Source organism: Myxine glutinosa, chromosome 1 (assembly GCF_964187855.1).
Source record: "Myxine glutinosa chromosome 1, kmMyxGlut1.1, whole genome shotgun sequence".
NCBI lineage: Eukaryota > Metazoa > Chordata > Myxini > Myxiniformes > Myxinidae > Myxine > Myxine glutinosa.
Genome location: NC_136261.1, coordinates 107,871,714 through 107,896,930, shown reverse-complemented (window position 1 = coordinate 107,896,930; position 25,217 = coordinate 107,871,714). Strand labels below are relative to the sequence as shown.

The 25,217-nt window shown below is 45.1% G+C and overlaps 1 protein-coding gene across 1 annotated transcript in view; it reads right to left on the bottom strand.

Annotated features, from left to right (window-relative positions):
* Positions 1-927: 927 nt before the first annotated feature.
* Positions 928-25,217, bottom strand: part of LOC137412149 (casein kinase I) — a 171,064-nt gene continuing 146,774 nt past the window's right edge. The window contains exon 10 of the mRNA XM_078775860.1: positions 928-2,919. Within this exon, the coding sequence (XP_078631986.1) occupies positions 2,806-2,919 (114 nt within the window). The 3' untranslated portion in view covers positions 928-2,805. The remainder of the gene's footprint in view (positions 2,920-25,217) is intronic.

Here is a 25,217-nt window from a genome sequence, read left to right as displayed (position 1 = left end):
AAATATAGAAAAAGAGGGAGCGGAAGACAAGAGAAGGGGAAGCACACAAACACTTGAGGGCACACAACATTTAAGAGCAGGGAGATGTGTGGGAGGGAGAGGGCTTGGGGGGAGGGGGTGGCAGAAGTATCAAACACAAGCAATTCTGAAGAATGAATTTCGTTTTCTTCTTGTTCCAAACACCACATCACTTCCAGTATTCAAGGGTTAAAACTCAAACTCATTTAATGGTCACCATCACCATGATTCCCTGCTTGGAAATATCAGCTTGTTATAATGTACGCATTAATTTTTTTTTTTTTTAATGATCTAACCTCAGCAGAAGATAATCTCACGCTTCAGGTAAACTGTCGAGTGCCCTCTGCTCCCTCCTCTCTGCTACTGGAAGCAGCAAAATTGAACTTTCAAAGCTAGATTTATTTTTCTGGTGATGTGTGACTTGATTTCAGACTTTTGTCAGATAAATCATCCCTCCCTGACCCCCCCCACACTTTTCCTGACATACCCACAATGCCATACCCTTAACCTAAAAAAAAAAAAACAGAGGAAAAAAAAAATCAAACCTGTTCCATATTCCTTAGAACACTGGTGCTGCTGAAGCAGGTTCTCTGCAAGGGTTATACTGGGTGGTTTGTCATTGCCTTCCCAGCGTTGTTTGTCAGTGATCTATCCTTTTAAATGTTGAGTCGAGCAAGGAAGCAGCACGTACCGTGAGGTATGACTCGGACACAGTCTTTGAATATGAGAGGTTTGTGGTTCAAACCCACCAGAGAGGACGCTCCAACGACTGCACCACCGAGCCCCAAACTGCCCCTCCCCACCCCTAAAAAGGTTTTCTACAAACCATTTTTGTCACACAAACCAAATAGCTAACCGTGGAAAGGTGGTAGACAGAGTTAAAATTAACAATGAAATGATATGCAGACAAATGTTAATAAATAACTTTATTTACAATCTGTGCATACCAGATCAATATTGCCGTTGAAATACCAAAGACAGCAATTCTACCAGAAAAGTATCAAATTACAGGAGAAAAGAGGCACCTAAAGCTGGCAAAGGTGATAAAAGCCAAGACATTAAGATTTAAAAAAAAGATGCACGTAAACATCGTCGGATACAAACCGCCACGAGACAACCTGGAAATGGGGGCGGAGGGGGCCGGGGGGGTAACAAATCCGGCCAGGAGCTGCGTATTGACAGCAGAATCAGGAAATGAAGCTTTATCTATTCCGAATCCAATAAGTGGTTATTGGACATTGCAGCAATGGCAAGGGGCGTCCAGACAGGTCACCACCTGTTCCCACATTAGTCAACAAAAAAAACAACAACAGTATTTCCCACAAGAGTGTAAAGCGACAAGAATGACTGAGCGACATTTCTGAGGCTTGAATCTTTAAAAGGTTTGTGCTCCAGGCCAAAAAACACCGATGGATAGGTGGAGCCAATGAAACCGTTTATCACCCAGACAGTACCTAACTGCTTTTAAGGAAAATTGAATGAAAAAAAGGAAACTCCAGGAAATTCAATAATAAAGCTAAACCATCAGAGTCTGTTGCCAAACCAATTAGCCCCTTTGAGGATTACGCATATCCAACGAAACGTTTTAACTGGCCAATTCTCAAGTTAAAAAATGGGAACCTTAGTGAAAAACTAGGAACCCTTCATTGCAAGGAAATCTGAGGTCTAGTTAGCAAAAGAAAGGAAAAACAAGTCAAAGTCAAAACAACATTGCACAGAAGGAAGACCGATGTAACTCAGCGGGGGTTGGAATAGCAAGGACCATGCGATGCCTTTGCTGAAGCTCAAGGGAAAACTTGATGTAGAATGAAAGACCAAATTCACAGATGGAGATGAGATTCGGAGTGAACAAAAGGCAAGGCATCCCATCATTTCACTCGGACCGCTTTGCTCCGACATTCAAAAGCTTCTTGGCATTGTTCCGACGGGCGGGTGGAACGTGATACCAAAAGCGAAGGGAAAATCAGACGTGGACACTTCTGACAATGAAAACACAACCGTGATGAAGAGCGTTGATAATCAAATGAAAGAAGAAGAGCCAGAAGTACAAAAAGACCAATTTTTGATGTCAGTCGTAGAAAAGGTTGTGCTCAGAACGAATAATTTGTTGTAAGCCCAGAACAAATACAAAGCTCAATTTCTAAGGCTCCACAGAAAAACTTTTCATTGGTTCGTAGAATAAAACTTAAACTCAGTCAGAAACAGTGTTAAAGAGGTTTCTTCAAAGCAAAATTCACTTATTTAAATCAAAAACAATAAAAGTTGGGGTTATGCCAGGGAATAGGCAATATATGCAGCTAAGCTACAAGATAGTAATAAAAAAGGGGGAGAAAAAGTAATGCTGAAATATTGTGCTCCACAAGAAACAAAGCACACAGGCCTCAAGTCTCGGAATTGGGAACCTTTTGCATCGAGTGCTGTCAAAAATTCCTATTGGGGGAGGGGGGAGGGAGGGGAAAAGGGAGACTCAAAATCCATTCAAAGTACAGGTAGCATGAGTGCGACCGTATGCACAGGTGAGAACAGGGGGTGCCTGAGACGGTGTGTGCATGTGTTAACGAATGATCCCATTTCAGCACCCGCTAAATGGGCAGTATCCATTGAAAACCACGGCTGCATGATCCTTTTGGTCGAGCAGCACGGGCACGACAGGGAAAGGGACAGGACAAGCCCTTCGTTGATCGGAAATCAGTCATGGAGCATGATGTCCACAACTACTGCATCAGCTGTTAAAACTAAAAGTATGCACACAATCCGACTCTCCCTTACTTTCTTCAAGGAAGCTCATCACTTTTTGAGTGCGCGAGAGGAATTAGAGAACGACATGGTGTCAGGATCATCTCCTCGTGCAATACCGTTAGGACGTCTTGCTGCTCCAAGGGCTCCAGAACCTGCTGCCAACTGGAGGGAGGATCGGGTAAGAGCCAGGATACAGTGTCAAAAACGCCATCAGAGTTATTTAAGCAAACTCCAAAACGTTGGTAAGCAAATGTGAGGATGATGCAAACACATGCCCTGTATTTTATACCATCGCATGCAACAATAGTGTCACAACATTTAAACCATAATAACTTGTGATGACAAAGACATCACTGCCACATGATGCCATTTTAAACAAGAAAGAGCAATCAGAGATTGTAGATCCTCACCACGACTTGTTTTGCATGGTGTATTTTGTGTGGCAAATAAATAATGAAGGTATAATGGGTAGAAAGGGGTCCAAAATGTGCAACAGGGTCCAAAGGGTGCAACAGGGTCCAAAGGGTGCAACAGGGTCCAAAGGGTGCAACAGGATCCAAAGGGTGCAACAGGATCCAAAGGGTGCAACAGGGTCCAAAGGGTGCAACAGGGTCCAAAGGGTGCAACAGGGTCCAAAGGGTGCAACAGGGTCCAAAGGGTGCAACAGGGTCCAAAGGGTGCAACAGGGTCCAAAGGGTGCAACAGGGTCCAAAGGGTGCAACAGGGTCCAAAGGGTGCAACAGGGTCCAAAGGGTGCAACAGGGTCCAAAGGGTGCAACAGGGTCCAAAGGGTGCAACAGGGTCCAAAGGGTGCAACAGGGTCCAAAGGGTGCAACAGGGTCCAAAGGGTGCAACAGGGTCCAAAGGGTGCAACAGGGTCCAAAGGGTGCAACAGGGTCCAAAGGGTGTAACAGGGTCCAAAGGGTGCAACAGGGTCCAAAAAATGCAACAGGGTCCAAAGAGTGTTAGGAGTTCCAAAGGGTGTTAGGAGTTCCAAAGGGTGTTAGGGGTTCCAAAGGGTGTTAGGGGTTCCAAAGGGTGTTAGGGGTTCCAAAGGGTGTTAGGGGTCCAAAGGGTGTTAGGGGTCCAAAGGGTGTTAGGGGTCCAAAGGGTGTTAGGGGTCCAAAGGGTGTTAGGGGTCCAAAGGGTGTTAGGGGTCCAAAGGGTGTTAGGGGTCCAAAGGGTGTTAGGGGTCCAAAGGGTGTTAGGGGTCCAAAGGGTGTTAGGGGTCCAAAGGGTGTTAGGGGTCCAAAGGGTGTTAGGGGTCCAAATGGTGTTAGGGGTCCAAAGGGTGTTAGGGGTCCAAAGGGTGTTAGGGGTCCATAGGGTGTTAGGGGTCCAAAGGGTGTTAGGGGTCCAAAGGGTGTTAGGGGTCCAAAGGGTGTTAGGGGTCCAAAGGGTGTTAGGGGTCCAAAGGGTGTTAGGGGTCCAAAGGGTGTTAGGGGTCCAAAGGGTGTTAGGGGTCCAAAGGGTGTTAGGGGTCCAAAGGGTGTTAGGGGTCCAAAGGGTGTTAGGGGTCCAAAGGGTGTTAGGGGTCCAAAGGGTGTTAGGGGTCCAAAGGGTGCTAGAGGTTCAAGGGGGTCTGAGGGGTCTTACCACTTTTAAGAGTCTCAAGACTCTTGAGGGTCTCAGAGGTTCTTAAGGTTGGAAGGTTGGAAAGGTTGGAAAGGGTCTTGAGGTTGTACAGGGCCTTATGGGTCTTAAGTTCTAATGTAATTGATACACATACTCACATTTTGTGCAGACAAAGACAGATGGGCGGACAGATAAACAAACTGAACCAAATGCAATACGCACTCCTCTGGTGAGGGTAATAGGTTGTCTGCCACTTCAAGCACAAATAGTACAGATGATGAAAAGATCTCGAAATATATCCTGTATCGGCATTGTTATGGGGTCGACGAAATATAAATTGGGTAAAAGCTCCGACGAAGGGTAAAAGTTTGAAACGTCGGCACCATGTAATCCTTCAAGGTGGATAACTCTTAACAATTTTATTCTTATGTTTTTATTCTCCTGGGCCGCAGATGCATACCGCTTGTTTTGTGCCGGGATTAGCAAAGTCTACATTTTTACAGTTTACAGACAGCTCCAAGATTGAATCGTTATCAAGAACACAGTTAAAGACCTTGCAGGTTGGACGAGACGAGGGACGTGGGTTTACAGTGAAGAATTATAACCACCTTAAGTGTGCCCAAAGGCTTCTGCAAGATAGTGCAGGCCTTTGGTATGAATGGCTGAACGGCCCAGGTTTCAGGAAACGTGTACCAGCAATAGCAATAATGTGACAGGAGTGAAAGCCGGGGGTGGGGGACTGATTTGTTGAAAACTCAGGCATGTGGAACCACTGCGGGCAATGCAGACAGTAGTTATCTGAAGAGGTAAAAGCAACACCTGTAGCTTCATTAGGATTAATCACATGCACAGGCGATTCAGATGGATTCACAAGCACAGCTCTTTTTAATTATAACAGCAGGCTCCCCCAAACCCTCCCTTCTCCGCCAACACTGAAAAAGGGAAAAAAAGAAAAAAAAAAAAAAAAAAGAAAGGGAAATGCACGGCATGCGAATGTGCCCCTTAGCAACGAGCAGTGAAAGCAAAAAGATTTAAAAAAAAAAAAAAAAGGGAAATGCATGGCAAGCGAATGTGCCCCTTAGCAACGAGCCGTGAAAGCAAAAAGATTTTTAAAAATAGGAAAAAAGGGAAATGCACAGCAAGCGAATGTGCCCCTTAGCAACGAGCAGTGAAAGCAAAAAGATTTAAAAAATAAAAGGGGGAAGTGCACGGCAAGCGAATGTGCCCCTTAGCAACGAGCCATGAAAGCAAAATGATTTTTTTTAAATAGGAAAAAAGGGAAATGCACGGCAAGCGAATGTGCCCCTTAGCAACGACCTGTGAAAGCAAAAAGATTAAAAACAAAAACAAAAGAAAAAACGGTCTCGCGGGTTAACGGCACGTTCGGTCACAATCCACAAAGCAAAACGAAGAACAAAACCAGAGGCTGAACGACGACTGCTCGGGTATTCTGCCAGTATAGCGCGGCCGAGTCGGGTCTCATGAGGAATAAAAAGTGAGGCGTCATCGCTTAGTATCAGCTCCAGCCTGTCGGGGACCCACCGACCACATAAAGCGTCACGTGTTGGTAGAACACCATCTCAACCTGTGCAGACAGATAGACATTGACCTTCTCGAAATGCAGCAGCAGCTGAAATGATCAGCGGCCAAGCGATACTGAAGAGTGGTCGCAGCTGGCAAGACAAAGCCTAGGCAACCTCATCTAAAACCAGGGAAAGGCCACTGCAAGAGAAACGGCTCAACTTCACTCAAATCGTCAACCTCACAAAGCACGGCATCAGCGTCCATCGTTCAGCCTTGGGTAAAAGGACCGAGTTGCAGCCAACCGAGTTGCAGCAGTTGCAGCCTTCAGCAGGACCGAGTTGCAGCAGTTGCAGCAGTTGCAGCCTTCAGCAGGACCGAGTTGCAGCAGTTGCAGCAGTTGCAGCCTTCAGCAGGACTGAGTTGCAGCAGTTGCAGCCTTCAGCAGGACCGAGTTGCAGCAGTTGCAGCCTTCAGCAGGACCGAGTTGCAGCAGTTACAGCCTTCAGCAGAACCAAGTTGCAGCCAATTCCGTCGGCCTGCCTTTCTCGAGCCAGCGATCTCTCCGCTGTGCTCGCTCGGTCGAGACGGCGCCCTTATCGCCTGTGCCAAATTGGCCACAAAATGCAAATTGGCTTCATGTTCCATTCAGACTCCCTCCCTGCCACGAAACTCGTCCGAATTCCCATTTTCGACAGGTAATGAAAAAAGGAAATTTGCTGCAGGGTAACTCGTACAGTATGATATTGGCGAATGTTGATAATCACCAACGCTCAGCAAGTTCCCATCTGTATGCAGCATCCATGTTGATGCAACTTGGGGTCGTTAGAGGGCATCCATAATTGGTCGAACAGTGCATACATACCAACATAATTTGCTCGAACTTACATCTCAAAGGGCACCAGTGTCACAACGGCGAGATATTTTGCTTTGTAATTAATCAGGCAGCGATCCACACGTGAGGCTGAACATGCATCAATCCAAAACATACATCTCCATATGTAACCTCAATGGGACGGTATTGCCGCATGTTGTGCGCAGGAATCACGCAGGCATTATTCCCTCGATCGTGAGGTTTAGACGAGCGATATCAAAAGAAAAGACGATTTCTGACGGGCGTTGCTCAATTATCAAAAGGAAAGGCTACAAGAGTGACAAATGCAAGATTGTGTCGGTCGGCAGAGCACAACGGCAGTGTAACATTCCAACTAAACAAACGTATTGAAGGGAACCTTAACCATCCGCTGATGGACCATAACAAGCCATCCTCTCACAAAGGCATTAAGTACCACACTTAATGTCCCCTCATAAAGCAATCTCCCAAACAACTATAAGGCAATTACCCAAATATACTGCAGTACAGGTCAGAGTGGAAAGGCCAATCAATATCGCGGTGTAGTTGTACTTAGGATCATATGGTCTTCCATGCGTGTGAGATGTCGGGACCAGCAAAGCTGGGCTTGCATCAGGAAATACTCAATTCCTTGGATATGACAGCAGTCTAGGATTGAGGCGTTACGTATTCTGTCTCACCAGGTGATGCCAATAAGCTTGCGAAGGCATCGCATATGGAATTGGTCAAGGCGTTTGAGATGGCGATGATAGGGTGTCCAAGATTCGCATCCGTAGAGGAGTGTTGATAAGAAAACGGGACGATAGACAAAAACGATGTGTCAATCTTCCAAAGAACACATGCTTTACTGAGTCTTGATGTTATTTCGTCATGAATCGTTGCATTTTGAGGGGACACCTCCAAGGTAGCAGAACTTATCGACAACTTTGAGTGGCGTGTGTCATCGATAGTAATCGATAGGATGGTATGCACACCTTCTGGTCTCGGCTGAAGCATAGCCTCAGTCTCCTTGAAGCTAATCGTAAGGCCATAATGTTACGGATTCGTAACTTCCGTTATTGGGGTTTTCACCCACTTGACATGTTTCTGATATTAGGTATTATTATTATTCTCAAAAGGTTTATTATTCAGGAACAGCTATCTAAAGTTTAAAAGGTTAACTTAAAATGATACAGGAAATCGTGCACCGGAAAACGACGAGCGAGGAGGAGGAGGCGGTGAAAAAAGTCAGAGAATAAGCTGGTTGCTTTGTGTTCTGGATCGGCCGTTGTCGAGCAAGAGACATGAGTGAACTTTGGGGTTTCCTGGAAAGGGAAGGACCTGGTGGAGGAATGTGGCCAAGTGATTCCTAATTTATATTCCTAATTAGGTGACTGTCAAGTGGCCAAGATTCCTACACGGATCAACCGTGAACGCCACGTTCCTAAAGGCGTCCCTGTAGTGAACTTTCCTACACAGACTAACCGTGAACTTCACGTTCCTAAAGGCGTCCATGTAGTGAATAATGAATATTTCCAGGCCTCACCACCCAACCACCATGGAACCTGGTTCTCAGCTCGGCCTCCGGGGAAAAGTGCTGTAGATTTGCTTGACTTTGGGATTTTTGATCACCACCCCTTAACCTTCATGCAAATGAAACTAAAAGTGAAAAATCAGAGGTTGATGAGATGGAGTTGGCTTTGCAGGAGTTCAACTTGGAAATTAAACATGTAAAGGGCAGGGACAATGTCATTCCTGATGCTTTGTCCAGAGTGAATTAACTTTAGAAATCTCTGTGGGTTGTGTGAAGTTTTCTTGCTTTATTTTTGAGATGTTGATAATTGTTGCTCACAGGAATTGGTGATTTGGGTTGTGAGTTTATTTTTGTTTGTTTAAAGAGTTTGCAGGCAAGGAAAGTTTTCGCGGTGTTCAAACTTTCTTTCTTGAGGGGGGGAAGTGTTACGGATTCGTAACTTCCGTTATTGGGGTTTTGACCCACTTGACATGTTTCTGATATTAGGTATTATTATTATTCTCAAAAGGTTTATTATTCAGGAACAGCTATCTAAAGTTAAAAAGGTCAACTTAAAATGATACAGGAAATTGTGCACCGGAAAACGACGTGCGAGGAGGAGGAGGTGGTGAAAAAAGTCGGATAAGAAGCTGGTTGCTTTGCGTTCTGGATTGACCGTTGTCGAGCAAGAGACACGAGTGAACTTTGGGGTTTCCTGGAAAGGGATTCTGCGATAGAGTAGTTATCGCTGTGACTGATCAAACCTGCGTGTCAGGTTGGCGTTGGATTCGGAAGAACCATCGTCGTGTGATTACGTCTCAAGTACGAGCCGTCTGCCATTTTGACTGGTGCGCTTCGTGCATCGAGCAAGCTTTCCTTGCTTCGTCAACCGTTTCCACCGCGTTCAGACGTATCTGTGGTGTGTGTGTGCACCAAGGCTTCTGACGATTACTTTGCGGCTCGCCGACCGTGAACAGTGAAAGTTCGTACCTGGAGGGGGCCTTTGGATTTCCCAGTCGCCGTGAGTGCGCCTTTGTGCCACTTTAACAACGTGACCCTTTTCTCCGCTTTGGGTCGCGTGCGCCTTGGTGCCGTTTTGGGCGGCGTGTCTGTGCCTGCCCTCGGAACGAGATTCTGGTTTAGAGTCGACATCGTTCCGTTGATCACTGGAGGGGACCAACACCGAGCTCGAAGACGGGAATATAGAGACATTGGGGAAGGTTCTTTCCACTCACTTGGAACACTGTGAGTTACTTTATGCATGCTAGCTGATGGAATAGAGAGTGCACTCTTAATTGTCATTGGTGGTGATGTTATTCCTGTGTGATTCATAATATATTATTGGTTTGTTTGTAATCATTGGTGTTGTTTCCTTATTGATTTCGACACGGAAATATATATTTTTCTGCCACAAGGTACAATTACAATTCACCATTGGTACATTGGTACAACCACAAGGTACAATTCACCATTGTACCTTGTGGCAATTCCTCCCGGGGTTCGGAGGTATACCGAGACCAGGAGGTCGGGGAGGAACACGTAACAATAACGACGAACAGATTGCGCAAAGGAGTCGACAATAAATTGCACATCTTCGAGGTTATAACTGAAGGGTGCACATTCATCAGCTAAAAGGAGATCAGGGAGCAACATTTCCATCATTCTGGACTTGGCCTTCAGACGTTGCAAATTAAAGACACCGCCGTCGATGCAAAACTGGATCACCACTACCCGAGTGCAATCTTCGAAGGGATCATGAAGCATATAGGATAACACAATGCTAAATAATAGGGGAGCTAGGACATAGCCTTGCTTTGTGTGCCGTTGGTAACAGGAAATGACTCAGAAGTGCATCCACTGTCCCTCGCCCAAGAAACCATGCCATTGTGGAAGGATCTGATGATGTTGATCAACTTCGTAGGACAGCCGACTTTGTACAGCAGCTTCCAAAAGCCTTCTCGACTGACATGATCAAACACTTTCGTAAGGTACAGATTGCGATGTTGTTCTCTGCTCTTCTCCTGCAGTTGACGAGCAGAGATCATATCAGTCGTGACATGTCCAGCACAAAATCCGCATTGGCTTTCTCGGGTGATGCCGTTGACAATTGTTGGTGACATGCGATTAAGAATGATTCGGACAAGTTCGTCCACAATGTCCTCGTAGGTTATAGACAATACATAGGCTACATATACACATAAAACCCCCACAAAACTAATAGCCATTTGCTATCAGATAGCTGAGTTTCAAAAACTGGAAGCCATTGCTTTCTGCTATGCCAACTAAATCTTAATTTCCAGCCCTGGTTTACTGGGATGTCAATAGCAAACCTCTCAGGAAAAGACCCAAAGAAAGTATATTTGCAGACTGGTACACAATTTTAAGGTACAACCACCTTGCTGCCAATCATTCATGCACCAATGAAATTCAAACTTTCTACAGAACATAGATCAGCTCCCTACACTCGCCACGAGTCTTCAACAATGAAGCATATCTATTTCTTTACTCTATAATGAGATATCCTAATAGCTAGTCCAAAGCAATGTATACCAAGGTACTCCACAGTAATAATATCTATAAATTGACCAGTTTCCTTTTTCCTCATCCAACGAAATTGGTCTATTCACACCAGCATCTTCAAAGTCAATAAAGGTAAAAAGACAGTGATGGCCACATTTTATAGTCATCTTTTTCAGTGCACATCACCATGTTCAGACAAAGGTTCAGACATCACCATGTCCTGCCATAGGCAAAGGGGGTGCAGGGAGGTGGGGGGGGGGGGGGGGTGAGGAGGGAGGGGCCGCTGCCACATTCCCAGGTATTCATAGTGCAACAATACAAGAGCAAAGACAATTTTTCTGTCCCAATTGAAGCACCTCATGAGAGAATGTAGATTTGCAAAGTAGACGGGGGAGGGGGGGGGGGGGTGAGCAAGCACACATCACTCAACTCTCCATGCAGAAGGCCCTGGGCATCTGCATAAATAGTTTAACTAACATATGCTGACCGGGAGACAGATGCTCCATCTCTTTGGTGATTAATCGTGCAGTGCATGATGCCACTTCTCATCCCTCGTTGCAAATTCACCATGGAGCATTGGGGATGGAGTGGGATTTGGTGTGGGGACTCCATGATATAATCTAACAGAAGCTCAAAAAGAGGGAGACATTTTTCAGGCATACATCTCACGAATACCAGCACTCAAAAACTGGTGAGGTCCCAAGGCCAATACCATGACAGATAAGCAAAGAGCAGCTAAGATCAGGCCTATATCTTTACCTTCAATTACACCCCGCCCCCTCCACCATTTCACACTTCTACGCGTCCATTAAACACTCGGCCTTTATAATCGCAGCTCAGGATCAAGCTCTGCAAACTAATTACAACCAAAATAACGCTTTCAAAGCCATCACTGACAGTGACTATATAAAGTGCCACAAACACTTTTGAACGCCTCGACCACAAACCATCATGTCGTCCTGTCTCGTAACCAACAGAGTATTAAAACCGCCATGACAGAGTTGCAAGATACATACACTCGTGCATCTGCAATCATTACAATCAAAGTGCCTGGCAAATGGTATCAGCATAAACAACTGGCGGTCCAGACAACCATAACGTTGTGATCCCAAGGGATATCTAAAATTGCATGCAAAGGTTTTTAAGCAAAAGGCAATCAATGGTATCAACAAACAGTTGCTAAAAGCAAGACAAATGTGTGTTTTGCAATAACGGATGTACACGACTGGTCAAAAGTTTTAGAACACCTCAATTTTTCCAGTTTTTATTGAAATTTACGCAGTTTAATGTCTCAATGTACTCTGAAATTAAGCACAGAACAAATAAACAATTGGAAATAAAAAAGAAATCATAGAATCATTTTGTTTATCAAAATTTAATTCAATATTTTGACTCTGCAAAGTTGCCACCTTTTGCAGATATAACCGCCGAACACACTCGTGGCATTCTTTCTGCAATGGAAATCAAATATTGTTAGGGAAGTTCTTCACAACACTGTTGCAGAAGTTCCCACAAATGTGTTGCACTTGGAGGTTGCTTTGCTTTCACCCTTCTGTCCAGTTCATCCCAAACCAGCTCGATGGGGTTTAAGTCTGGAGACTGTGCTGGCCATTCCATGATTTGAAGCCGACCGTCTTGTTCTTTTCCTCCAAGGTAGTTTGGCATAGCCTGGAGGTGTGTTTAGGGTCATTGTCTTGCTGTAGGATGAACCCCTGACCAACTAGGCGTATACCAGAGGGTATTGCATGGCGCTGCAAAATGCTGTGGTAGCCCTTTTGGTTCAGGGTGCCAGTCACTCTGAGCAAGTCGCCGACTCTGGATCCAGCAAAAGAGCCCCAGACCATCACACTTCCTCCTCCATGTTTGACAGTTGGTGTCACACACTGAGCAACCATCCTTTCGCCGACTCGACGGCGTTCAAAAACCCTGCGTGATGAACCAAAGATTTCAAATTTTGATTCATCGGTTCATAAGACCTTCTTCCAGTCTTCAGTAGTCCACTAGCGGTGCTTCATGGCTCAGGCAAGCGTCTTTTTCTTATTTTGCCATCTTAGCAATGGCTTTCTTACTGCCACTCGACCTGTCAAACCTGCAGCTCGAAGTCTTCTCTTCCCAGTTGAAACTGAGACTTGCTTACTTCGACCAGTGTTAAGCTGTGCTTGAAGCTGTTGTCCTGTGAGCCGACTGGGCATCCTCTATCGTGCGAAGTCCTTCCTTGGCACACCTGAGCTCCTCACCACGTACAAGGCTTTCATCCGCAGCTCAATGGAATACTGTTGCCCCCTCTGGGCCGGTGCTCCTGCCTCACACCTAGCTCGGCTTCACGCTGTTGAAGCCAAAGCTTTCAGAATCATTGGAATCTCCTGCGATGAAGCTAACTCCGAGGGCCTTTCACTCACTCACCGCAGGCAGGTTGGCGGTCTTGCTGTCTTCTACAGACTCCTCTCCGGCCTTGCCTCCCCCCCCCCCCCCAGCTCTCTCTGTGCTCTGTCCCCCAAATATTCCTACAGGTCGCACAAGATCTGCCAGCAACCCTCTGATGGTTAAACTGCCAAAATCTCGGCTCTCTGCTCACCTTCACTCTTTCATTCCTCTTTTCTCCCGCCTCTGGAACAAACTCCCTCACTCTCTTCAATCGCACTCCTCCCTCCGGGTCTTTAAAACAGCTGTTCACCACCATCTCTTATCTTCCCCCATCCAAAACCTTGATCTTTTCTACCCCCGCTAATTCACCCCAAATACACTTTTTCGAAATTCCAACTTCTTTCCTGGAAGTCCTTGCAGTGTCCATATGTTTATACTTCTCCCACCTCCCCCCAAGCCCTCTCCCTCCCACAGTTCTCTCGATGTCCCTGCTCTCAAATGTTGTGTTTGTGTCCTTCCCTCTCTCTCCCCATCTTGTCTACAGCTCCCCTTATTTTGTGTTTTATGAGTCGGTTTGTGTCGGTTTGACTTTTTGTGTGATTAATGTTAGCTCTTTCACGAGCCTTGATCTTGTATCCCCAAAAAAATAAAATAATAATTTGGGCATTTTGTCTGTCCATCGATCCAATTTATCACCACTTGAATATGCTGCCAGCATCCTTTCCATGCAGTGCCAATTGGCCAAACCTATTTTTTGAGGGGTTGTTAGGAAGGGAATGAAGTGATTTGTTATCAAGGAAGAGTCGGAATTTAAGCATTTGTAAGTTTCACTTGGACAGCGAAATGCAAGTGGGAATTTTGTGTCAGCCCAAAAGAGAATTCACCATTGTACCTTGTGGCAATTATGCCTGGGCATTTCCCAGTAATGCAAAATGACAAGGCGCTGGTGCAACAGCAAACTAAGGACACCACCCAAAGTTAAAAAACACACCATCAAATAGCTTCTCTCCTTCCCCTGAAATGGTTAATCTTCATCTCTGGGAGCAGCTGAGGTCACTGGGCTCGCAAAGTATGAAGCTCACATCATTATGCAAGCAAACTCACTCGGCCATGAAGCGAAATGCCGGATGACAATGGATGTGCCCATATCTCCCGGCAAAACAAACGCACCCAGCATTCCTATGCCACCACCCAACAGCACACTAAAGCCTCGATGGGAAGCTATAAAGCTACCACAGCACCACCTGTTGCCCTTTCAATGTCTACAGTAGCTGTTTGCCCAGGAAGCTCAAAGAAAACCACTGACGATGTTAACCTCAAAATACCAGTAAAAACACAATAAAAAGCAACAGAAAATTCTCCAAAACAAAGCATACTGCCATTCTGTGTGAGGTGCATCCAAGCCATACATGCGAGGGGCATCCAGCCATCCAGCCAAGCCACAAGCCAGGCCGTACATGCGAGGTGCATCCAGCCGTACATGCGAAGTGCATCCAGCCGTACATGCGAGGTGCATCCAGCCGTACATGCGAGGTGCATCCAGCCGTACATGCGAGGTGCATCCAGCCGTACATGCGAGGTGCATCCAGCCGTACATGCGAGGTGCATCCAGCCGTACATGCGAGGTGCATCCAGCCGTACATGCGAGGTGCATCCAGCCGTACATGCGAGGTGCATCCAGCCGTACATGCGAGGTGCATCCAGCCGTACATGCGAGGTGCATCCAGCCGTACATGTGAGGTGCATCCAGCCGTACATGCGAGGTGCATCCAGCCGTACATGCGAGGTGCATCCAGCCGTACATGCGAGGTGCATCCAGGCGTACATGCGAGGTGCATCCAGCCGTACATGCGAGGTGCATCCAGCCGTACATGCGAGGTGCATCCAGCCGTACATGCGAGGTGCATCCAGCCGTACATGCGAGGTGCATCCAGCCGTACATGCGAGGTGCATCCAGCCGTACATGTGAGGTGCATCCAGCCGTACATGCGAGGTGCATCCAGCCGTACATGCGAGGTGCATCCAGCCGTACATGCGAGGTGCATCCAGCTGTACATGCGAGGTGCATCCAGCCGTACATGCGAGGTGCATCCAGCCGTACATGCGAGGTGCATCCAGCCGTACATGCGAGGTGCATCCAGCCGTACATGCGAGGTGCATCCAGCCGTACATGCGAGGTGCATCCAGCCGTACATGCGAGGTGCATCCAGCCGTACATGCGAGGTGCATCCAGCCGTACATGCGAGGTGCATCCAGCCGTACATGCGAGGTGCATCCAGCCGTACATGCGAGGTGCATCCAGCCGTACATGCGAGGTGCATCCAGCCGTACATGTGAGGTGCATCCAGCCGTACATGCGAGGTGCATCCAGCCGTACATGCGAGGTGCATCCAGCCGTACATGCGAGGTGCATCCAGGCGTACATGCGAGGTGCATCCAGCCGTACATGCGAGGTGCATCCAGCCGTACATGCGAGGTGCATCCAGCCTTACATGCGAGGTGCATCCAGCCGTACATGCGAGGTGCATCCAGCCGTACATGCGAGGTGCATCCAGCCGTACATGTGAGGTGCATCCAGCCGTACATGTGAGGTGCATCCAGCCATACATGCGAGGTACATTCAGCGATACATTTGAGGTACATCCAGCGATACATGTGAGATACATGCAAGATGCATACAAACAAAAGTGCAACATGTGTAGTTTCCAGATGGCAGAGCCAGCCAGGCTAAATTTAATCCCACCAAGCCAACGTTAATTAGGTCACCAGAGAAACAAACCACAATTCTTGCTACGTTGTATTCTGCAAAAAATAGGCATTTAAATTAGATGAAAACCTGCTGTACGTGCGGATATAACCCCACATACACCAATCATTTTCACTGGCTATGAGGCACGGGGCCAATAGTCATTTAAAATTCAATCCACGAGAACAGCCTTTAATCTATGGAGATGTCACTCTACCATAAGTCAATGGACAAGATCAGAAAGAGACGGATAGAGGATCAAACAAAACAACCAAACAATCGACTTAATGGGTAAAGTCCACAAACTGCAATGCGCAAGCAAACACTCACCCTTTTGGGAGGTAAGATGCCATCTGGATGAGGACAAAGGCAAAAATTCCCTTGCAGTAGTTGCCTTCCTCATCCGCCATTACTTTATGGTGCTACAATCTTATTTAAACCATCGAGAACAACAACAGTTAGTTCATTCAAGCCACAAGCCAGGCACGAAGCGAACTACATAATTAAACAAATACGATGGAATTTTGAAGAGTCACCCCCTTTTTTAACAACACATTCCTTTTTTCTTCCCAATGCCCTTTACCCTCACTCCGCATAACTCTTTTCATCCAGTTATTCTCTCCAAACTTTCCACCCATCACCCCATTACCCACCTACATAGGTCATATCTAGAGGATCCATCAGAATGGAAGATCAAATCAGCAATGACCCTAACTTCATCACGTCAGCAGAAAGTTTTTATTTCTTTACATTCGAGAGGAAGCGCAAGTCAAAAAAAAGAACAGAAACATCCTTGAAGGAATTATGGTCAGAACGGCAACTTTGATATTCACTGGAAAGGAAATGGTTTGGGGGAATTTGCAAATGACATCCAGGTTATACAATATGTAACATGGCTTCAAAAGAAACTGAAAATTAGAAAGAGGATTTTTTTTTGTAATGCAGGCATTAGGGACAAGCAAATGACGATAAAAAGACAATAAATAAGGCAGTTCATTCTCCTTTCTCAACATAATTTGGTTTTATCTCGGATTTCCACAAAACCACAAGGATATTCTGCAAACAAATTTTTCATGTAATGGCACAGAGTAGGTTTTGATGTGCGGTCTATGGGACAATAACTGCATGGAAAATGCATTCCACATTATACAATTAATCAGCAAGCAAAACACTATCGTCAAACAATAGATACAATTAGCTTCACTAGACTTGGGGGGGAGTAATGGTTAGAGCATCCGCTCCGAGTCTGGGACGTCGGCGGTTCATCGGCTGGGCCATACCAAAGACTTTTTTTAAATGGCAAGTGCTGCTTCCTTGCTTGATGCTTAGCATTTGAAGAGGATAGAGCATGGACAACTAGCAATCTGTTGGGAATCATTGTGTGTGCTTAATGAACCCAATGGATTCCTCCTGCATTGAAGTTCCTTGCAAGGTAACTCGAATTTTATTATTACACCGAAGTGGGATAGTCCAATTTACTGGTGAACTATTGTTCGCATCCATTTCAAAGAGAGATTTTTGAAAACTTTATTCCTATAAGCAAAAATAACAAATAAGTAAAGACGATGTCATGCAGAGAACGATACTTGTAAAATCCACCCCCCCAAAAAGGTTGCCATTGATACAGCAAATTTCCCATGTCATCAAGATTAAAATTGACGATCTTGATCAAAGCTCAGGTCTATAGGTTAAAAGTGACTATTTTTCAGATGAAAATTGATGATTTTGAAAGATCGACTTAGAGATGACCATAGACCTTTTGACCTTAAACATAGTTGGTTTCCCAATTCAGTGAGGCACTATGCAAATGCTGTTCAATTTTCAAGTCAATCGGATGAAAAATAGCGATTTTAGAAATTTGACCTCCAGATGACCTTTGACCTCAAAATCAATAGGCTTCTCAATTGTGACGACCTCTACAACTAAGTAAAATTTCATGATGATCGGTTTAGAATTGTGACCTGTCGGCGAGTGACAAACAGACAAACAAGAAGACGTCATGCGGAGCACGATACTTGCAAAATATGCCCCCCAACCCCTCCCAAAGAAAAAAAAAATTCCATTGATACAGCAAATTGTCCATTTCATCAAGATTAAAATTGACAATCTTGATCAAAGCTCGGATCAATAGGAAGAAAAGTGACGATTTTTTTTAGATGAAAAATTATCATTTTGGAAGGTTGACCTTGAGTTGACCTTTGACCTTTTGACCTAAAAAGTTTCCCTATTTAGTGACCAGATATGCAAGTCCTCTTCAAATTTCAAGTCAATTGGATGAAAATTTAGGATTTTAGAAATATGGCCTATGTTGACCTCAAAAATACTTGGTGATTGAATTTAGTGACCAGATATGCAAGTCCTCTTCAAATTTCAAGTCAATTGGATGAAAATTGAGGATTTTAGAAATTTAGCAAAGTTGGTGACCTTTGGCCTATGTTGACCTTTTGACCTATTGACCCCTAAAAACAATAGGCGTCTTGCTTTTGACCAACTCTACCATTTGGTGAAGTTTCGTGAAGATCGGTTGAAAATTGTGACCTGTAGGCCGGTGACAAACAAACAGACAAACAGACAGACAAACAAACAGACAGACAGACAGAACCACAAACACAACCGACCAATATAATTGAAAAATCTTCGATTTTGCAAGTAACAAACAGACAGAATAACAAATGAAACCGGCCAATATACGATGCAAGTAATAAAAAGAATAGAATGGCACTCCTCCGCAGGCTGAGCAGTTTATCGTTTGTGTTCCGCCGAGACGTGTAATCTGCATCTGGACCTGAACTGAAAACTAAGCAGCTCGCTCTGGTCATGAACCCAACTCATCCACTAAGTTTCTTTCGAATCCGTCCACGACTTTTTGAGATATCCTATTCAGACAGACAGGCAAACAGGCAGGGGTGAAAACATAACCTCCGTCCACCTTTGGCGGTGGAGGTAATGAACTATGCACTCTTTCCCAGCCAACGGAATCAAGATTTCTTCATTCTCTTTACTCAACCAGGAAACCCCCATTGCACTTGGCAAATATGAGTGGGAGGGAAGGAATGGTGGAGGTTTGGGGAGGCCATGATGGAGGAATGTGATTGATAGACAACCATAGGGCAACCACAGATAGATTGATAGACAACCACAAAGGAACCCCACAGCAAACTTGCTTCCTATCCATTTACTCAGATTCACCTTTTAACCGGCTACATTTTTAAAAATAACATCCCATTATTGTACACTCAAGTCGTATAGCATCGACTCAAACAAGGTAAGTATAGGCCGAGACACAGGAATGTGAACAGTTCCCTATAAAAGAATACCAATATTTTACACATGGCGAGAAATGTGTTTAAGGTAGTTGCACGCAAATTCTCACCAGTGCTCGATTTTTTTTTAACACCAATTTAACTGTTTTGCTGGCCAAGGCTGGATTGGTCAATGCTTGGCGGGTCAATATATTGAAAGGGTATGAACCTCTGTTATCACCGAGCTATTTTAAAATAAATAAAAAATTCAATTAGGGCAAAACCTCGATTCTACTTTATTGCAACTTGGTGTGGACGTAAAAGATGCCACCATGTTTGTAGCCCAATAGATAAAAGAACATGCCTAAGGGCCCAGATATCGGTACGCAGCTAGTATCAAAGGATGAAGCAGGAATGGTAGCAATACAAATACCGTGCTGTTGTCAAATTTAATTTTCATATCATTGATAAATTACATTGCATTCAGAAAGTGCATTAGACACTGTGGTGCTTGCCAACGCAAAGTTAGGGTAATAATTAAACTTACTGCTGGGAGTAGTGAAGGGTTTTCCTTGGGGATAACACTCCAGTTGTGCTGAGGTAGCCTTGATACTCGATGACAGAATAAATATTAACCTGAATACTGTACTGCACCAAACCAAACTGCATTATTTGCAAAATTCCGATTGCAGTATTACTCCCGCCAGGGAGTATCGCATTCGCTCGTGTCCGTCCGTGTGTGTGTGTTCGTATGTTCGTGTGTTTGTGTGTTTGTGAACAAGATATCTGGAAAAGTTCTGAACGGATTTGGATGAAAGTTGGTGGGAGGATTGCCCTTGGGATAAGGAAGAATTGATTAGTTTTTGGTGAAGCTCAGGATATTATTCCGGATCCAGGAATTTTTTGGGGATTTTTTTTTTCTGTTTTACTGCATTAAAGCTTTTATTCTTATTCTTAAATGATGTTTTTCTCCTCTAATTCCGAGATATATCAAAATAAATTCTCTGACAGTTAGGGCCTACTTTCTTTTTCATTTATTCTTTTGAGGAGAGGGGATGTTAAAGAAAACGTATTATTCCAACTAAACCCATGGCGGGAGTATGCGCTCTACTGAGTGGCGTTCTAGTTTTATCTCTTTATTACCTCTGCCACTGAAGGTGGGTGGAGGTTATGTTTAAACCCGTTTGTTTGTTTGTCTGTCTGTGAACAGGATATTCCAAAAATTGCAGACCGATTTGGACGGAACTTGGTGGACAGGTTGGATGCGTGGGTGACAAAGAAGAGTTTATTCAATTTTGGTGAAGATCCGGATACAGATCCAAGAATTAAAAAAAGATATTCTTCACCATAGCCTGATAGGGCTAAAAGAGATATATAGCACAATATCTCAAAAAAAATATGGACCGATTCGGACGAAGCTTTGTGGACACGTGTGCGACAAGGTGAATAGACTCGAATTTGGTGAAGTTCCAAATACAGATCCGGACACGAGAATTTTTTTAATTGATTCTTCACCATTGAAAGATAATGCCAAAAAAGAAATACAGCACAATATAGCACAATATGTCAAAAAATTGTGGACGATTTATGACAAAATTGTACAGATGAATTGGTTAGGTTACAAGAACAAATTGATTAGATTTTGATTCAGGTCAAAATGCAGATCCAGCCTATCAATGGGATACAAAATGTAAACTGTTCTGCTTTGTGAAAGTATGCTCCCTACCGAGCGCCGTTCCATTTTTTCTTTTGTATACAGAATCGAGACTCATGTAAGATCTAACACATTGAACATGAAAACATGCACAGACACATAAAACATGCAATGAAGGGAGCGGGAGACAAGAGGGGGAGAGAGAGGAAGGCACACAAGCAGAACAACAGACAAGAACAGGGACGTCGGTGGATCTGTGGAAGGGGGAGGGCTGGGGGAAGGGGGAGGGCTGGGGGAAGCGGAAGGGGTACATGGTATAAAGCAAAGGAACACTACTAGTTATTTCAGGAAAGAAGTTGGGGATCGAAAGAGGCGGATTTGGGGCGTTTTAACAGGGGTAGAAAATATCAAGGTTTTGGATGGGGGAAGATAAGAGATGGTGGTGAACAGCTATTTTAAAGACCTGGAGGGAGGAGAGGGATTGAAGAGAGTGAGAGAGTTTGTTACAGAGGCGGGAGAAAAGAGGAATGAAGGAGTGAAGGTGAGCAGAGAGTCTTGATTTTTGCAGTTTCACCAGAAGAGGGTTGCTGACAGATCTTGTGCATCCTGCAGAAATATTTGGGGGACAGAGCACAGACAGAGCAGGGGGAGCAAGGCTGGAGAGGAGCCGGTAGAAGACAGAAAGACCACCTATCTGCCTGCGGTGATAGAAAGGCCCTCAGAATCAGCTTCATCGCAAGAGATTCCAATGATTCTGAATGCTTTGGTTTCAACCACGTGAAGCCAAGCTAGGTGTGAAGCAGGAGCATCAGCCCAGACGAGAGAGAGCAGTATTCCATTGAGCTGTGGATGAAAGCTTTGTATGTGGTGAGGAGCTGAGAAGTGCCAAGAATGGACTTCGCACGACGGAGGATGCCCAGTCGGCGACTGGGTTTGGAGGCCAGCTTGGAAATGTGGTTTTCCAAGGAAAGGTCATGGCAGATAGTGAGACCCAAAAGCTTGAGTGACAGAACTTCTTCAAGAGGATTGTTCAGAAAGTATATGGGAAGGTTGTCCAGACGGTGTTTTCGGAGAGACAAAGTGAGAGTGTGAGATTTGTCAGGATTGAAAGACATGTTCCACTTGTTTGACCAGTTTGTGATTTTATCCATGTCTGCAGAGAGTGAAGTCATCAGCAAAGAGATAGAGAGCATTTTCCAGAGAGTCGGAGTGATTATTAATGAAGACCAGAAAAAGCTTAGGACGCAGAACACTGCCTTGAGGAACTCCAGCCTGAAAAGGAAGGGGAGAAGAGACAATTCCATTCAGAGCCACACGTTGACTGCGACCAGAAAGGAAGTCTGCAAGCCATGCATGGAGGTTTCCATAGATACCATACGAGGAGAGTTTGGTGAGCAGGGCGGGGTGCCAGACCATAATCTAAGGTATGAGATATGTCAAGGGAGACGGCTCTGATTTCCTGTTTGGCATTGAGGACCTCCATCCATTGTTGAGACAGCTGAAGCAGCATGCCCAGAGTAGAATGACCTGGTCTGAATCCAAATTGACGACCCGAGATCAAGCCATTGGAGAAGAGGAAGGATTTGATATCCGAAGCGATGATCGATTCCATGACCTTGCTGATTATTGGGAGCAGGCTGATTGGTCTGTAGTTGCAAGGATCTGTTTTTGCACCTTTCTTGTGTAAAGCGGTAATGTTGGCCGATTTCCAAGCAGATGGCAGATGACCTTGAGCAAAAGAAAGGGTGAAGAGAATTGAGAGAGTGTGTGAAAGGGTGGCAGAGCAGGATTTTATGACCCATGGGCTGATGCCATCTGGACAGTTGCAGAATCAGAGTCGAGGTTTTACAGAAACTACTCCACCTTGTCAGGAGAGAAGGACACAGAGTCCAGGAGCAGCTGGGTTCAATTGGGTAAGGTGGGTACACAGAGAGAGATGGGTTTGGGACACAAGATTTTGAGGCAAACACACAGTTGAGGCATTCGGCTTTGTCACGTGCGGTGTCAGCTGTGTAGCCATTTGAGGTAAGGGAGGGGATGGAGGGGGAACAAACACCAGAAACAGATTTGACCAGATGCCACCAGGATTTGGAGGAGGGAGACAGGTTTGAGAGTTCAGTCTTGAGAGTAGAGAGATAGTGTTTCCTGGCTCTGCTGAGGGTAGACACACACTTGTTCTGAGCTTTGTCAAAGGAACTGAGATTGCCTTCAGTTGGATTAGCCTTCCAAGAGGCAAAGGCAACATGTTTCAGGGCAACTGCCTCACCACAAGATTCAGTGTACCATGGGCGGGAGGAAGGGTATGACAACTGAAGACGAGATGGAATAAATCTGTGCATCAGAGAGAGCAGTTTACTTTGGAAGAATTCCCAGGAAGAGTTGATGTCAGAGGCAGTAGAGATGGGAAACCAGTCCAGATGATTGATGGCTGCTTGAAGACCATGCCAGTCGGCCTGAGTGAAATGCCAGACTCGTCGACGCTGAGGAGGCTCTCTGAGAATGGCCAGAGAGATGTCCATTTTTAACAAGCAAATGATCAGAAGAACTGATTGGAAAAGAGGTAAGAAGAGCAGCAGACATATGCAGGGATGTTTGTCATAACCAAGTCTAGAAGAGAAGATGCTCCGTTGACTGAGACCCGGGTCGGGAAATTGATAGATTGTGTCAGTCCCAATGAGTCACAGAAGTCCTTTGCTGAGATTCCATGGCTGGTGAGAGAGGAACCCACACCCAGCCAGCTGACATGATGACAGTTGAAGTCGCCACATATGAGGAAGAGAGAGTTGGGATGAGTTGATAGAAGTTGGTCCATGTTGTCAGACAGCGAAATGTAAATCGAGTCATCACTGTTTGGAGGACGGTACAGAACACACATGAACAAAAGGAGGGAGTGGAGAGGAAGCCATAGCCAGAGGTACTCCTGGGGGTGGGGTGGAGAGAGGGCAGTGCAAGCAGTGAGGAAGAGAGTTGATGCTATTTGTAAACCATACCTTTGGCTACACAATACTTTGATTATGGAACATTCTTTCCACTTAGTTTTCATTACACTTTATTTAATTGCATTGGAATCAGAAACGCCGTGGGAACACTTCACATAAGCTCATTCACTGTGCACATTTGCTATTCGGTCTGCAATTCATGCCTCCTCATCTGCATTTGTTGTTTTGAATATGCACACAGTGTGGTTTCTGGCCACGTGCGAATTGTTTTTTTTGGATTACTGGATTGTGCGTTTCCTTGATCTGAATCGATTTTGACATTCAACCAATTTTTCGAATATGGCTGCAACTTGGCAAACTACAGACGTCAAATTTAAGCTTTGACCATGAATGGTACATTTTTGTATTGTAATTTTGAAGATCGATGCATCAGAAATTGAGCCCGAGTTGAAAAGACAACAGAAAAGGAAGAGAAAAAGGATCACATTGAATGAATGAATGAATGATCGTTTTAAGGCCATTTTCCCCACTAGAGCGGGGGTTAGCCTTGCGGGCCCCATGATAATCATGGTTCCCTGTTTGAGGCAATGTTTTAATGGCCGGATGCCCTTCCTGACGCCAACCCTTGGTCGCCTCTTACGATGCACAGGGATACGGTGTACCTATTCTAAATCGGGGTACACACCGTGATCATTCATCCCAGCAAGCTGGTACTCAATTTGCCGACCTCGGAAGGATGACAGGCTGAGTCAATCCCCCTGGCATTAATTCAGCGATCGACCGGGATTCGAACCCAGGATCCTAGGATCCCAAGCCGGCACCCTAACCGCTAAGGCAACACCAGGCTCAGAAAAAGGATCACATTAAAAAACAAAATCTAGAATTGATAGGCTTGCAGCTGTTACACAGGATAAAATTGTCCAAATCCATAAATAGCTTCGCAGATTACATTTGAGCAGATCAAACAAGTTTTGTGCAGAGAAGAAGTAAAGGGCAAAGCTGAGATACAGCAAGCGCATGCAAATTGGAAACCTCAAGAAAATTGATATTTTTGCCATTGTGGTATTTTTATGAATTCGTATATTTTACCAAAAAACATTCTGGATCTCATGTCCACCGCACCAGAAATATACAAGTACAACAATCTTCCAGAAAGATCCAATAATGATAAAGTCGAGCCATTCACTGCAACACTGGCTGGCTAATCAGCTTTAAGAAGAATCACCAACTCGACTTTTCATTTGTGCAGAGAGACAGAGCCAGCATGTAATGACTGATAGTGTAACCCTTACGAGACGAGTGTGCTCGGCTGTGCACAGAATACATGCAAGGTAGAGTGCACAATGTAAATGAGAATGGATTTTTGGAGAATTTACTGAAGACCTCCACATACAAAGAAATGCCTGCTCTTGGGTTCAAGTCGAAAGCGGTGCACACCGCTCTTCGGTAAAAATGTAAGGGGGTGCTAACGCCATTGTTGTATGCCAATACATTGGGTAAAGATAGGCTCAAGCATGTCGCTGCAGGAAAAGACAAACGTGTTAGACATTTAAG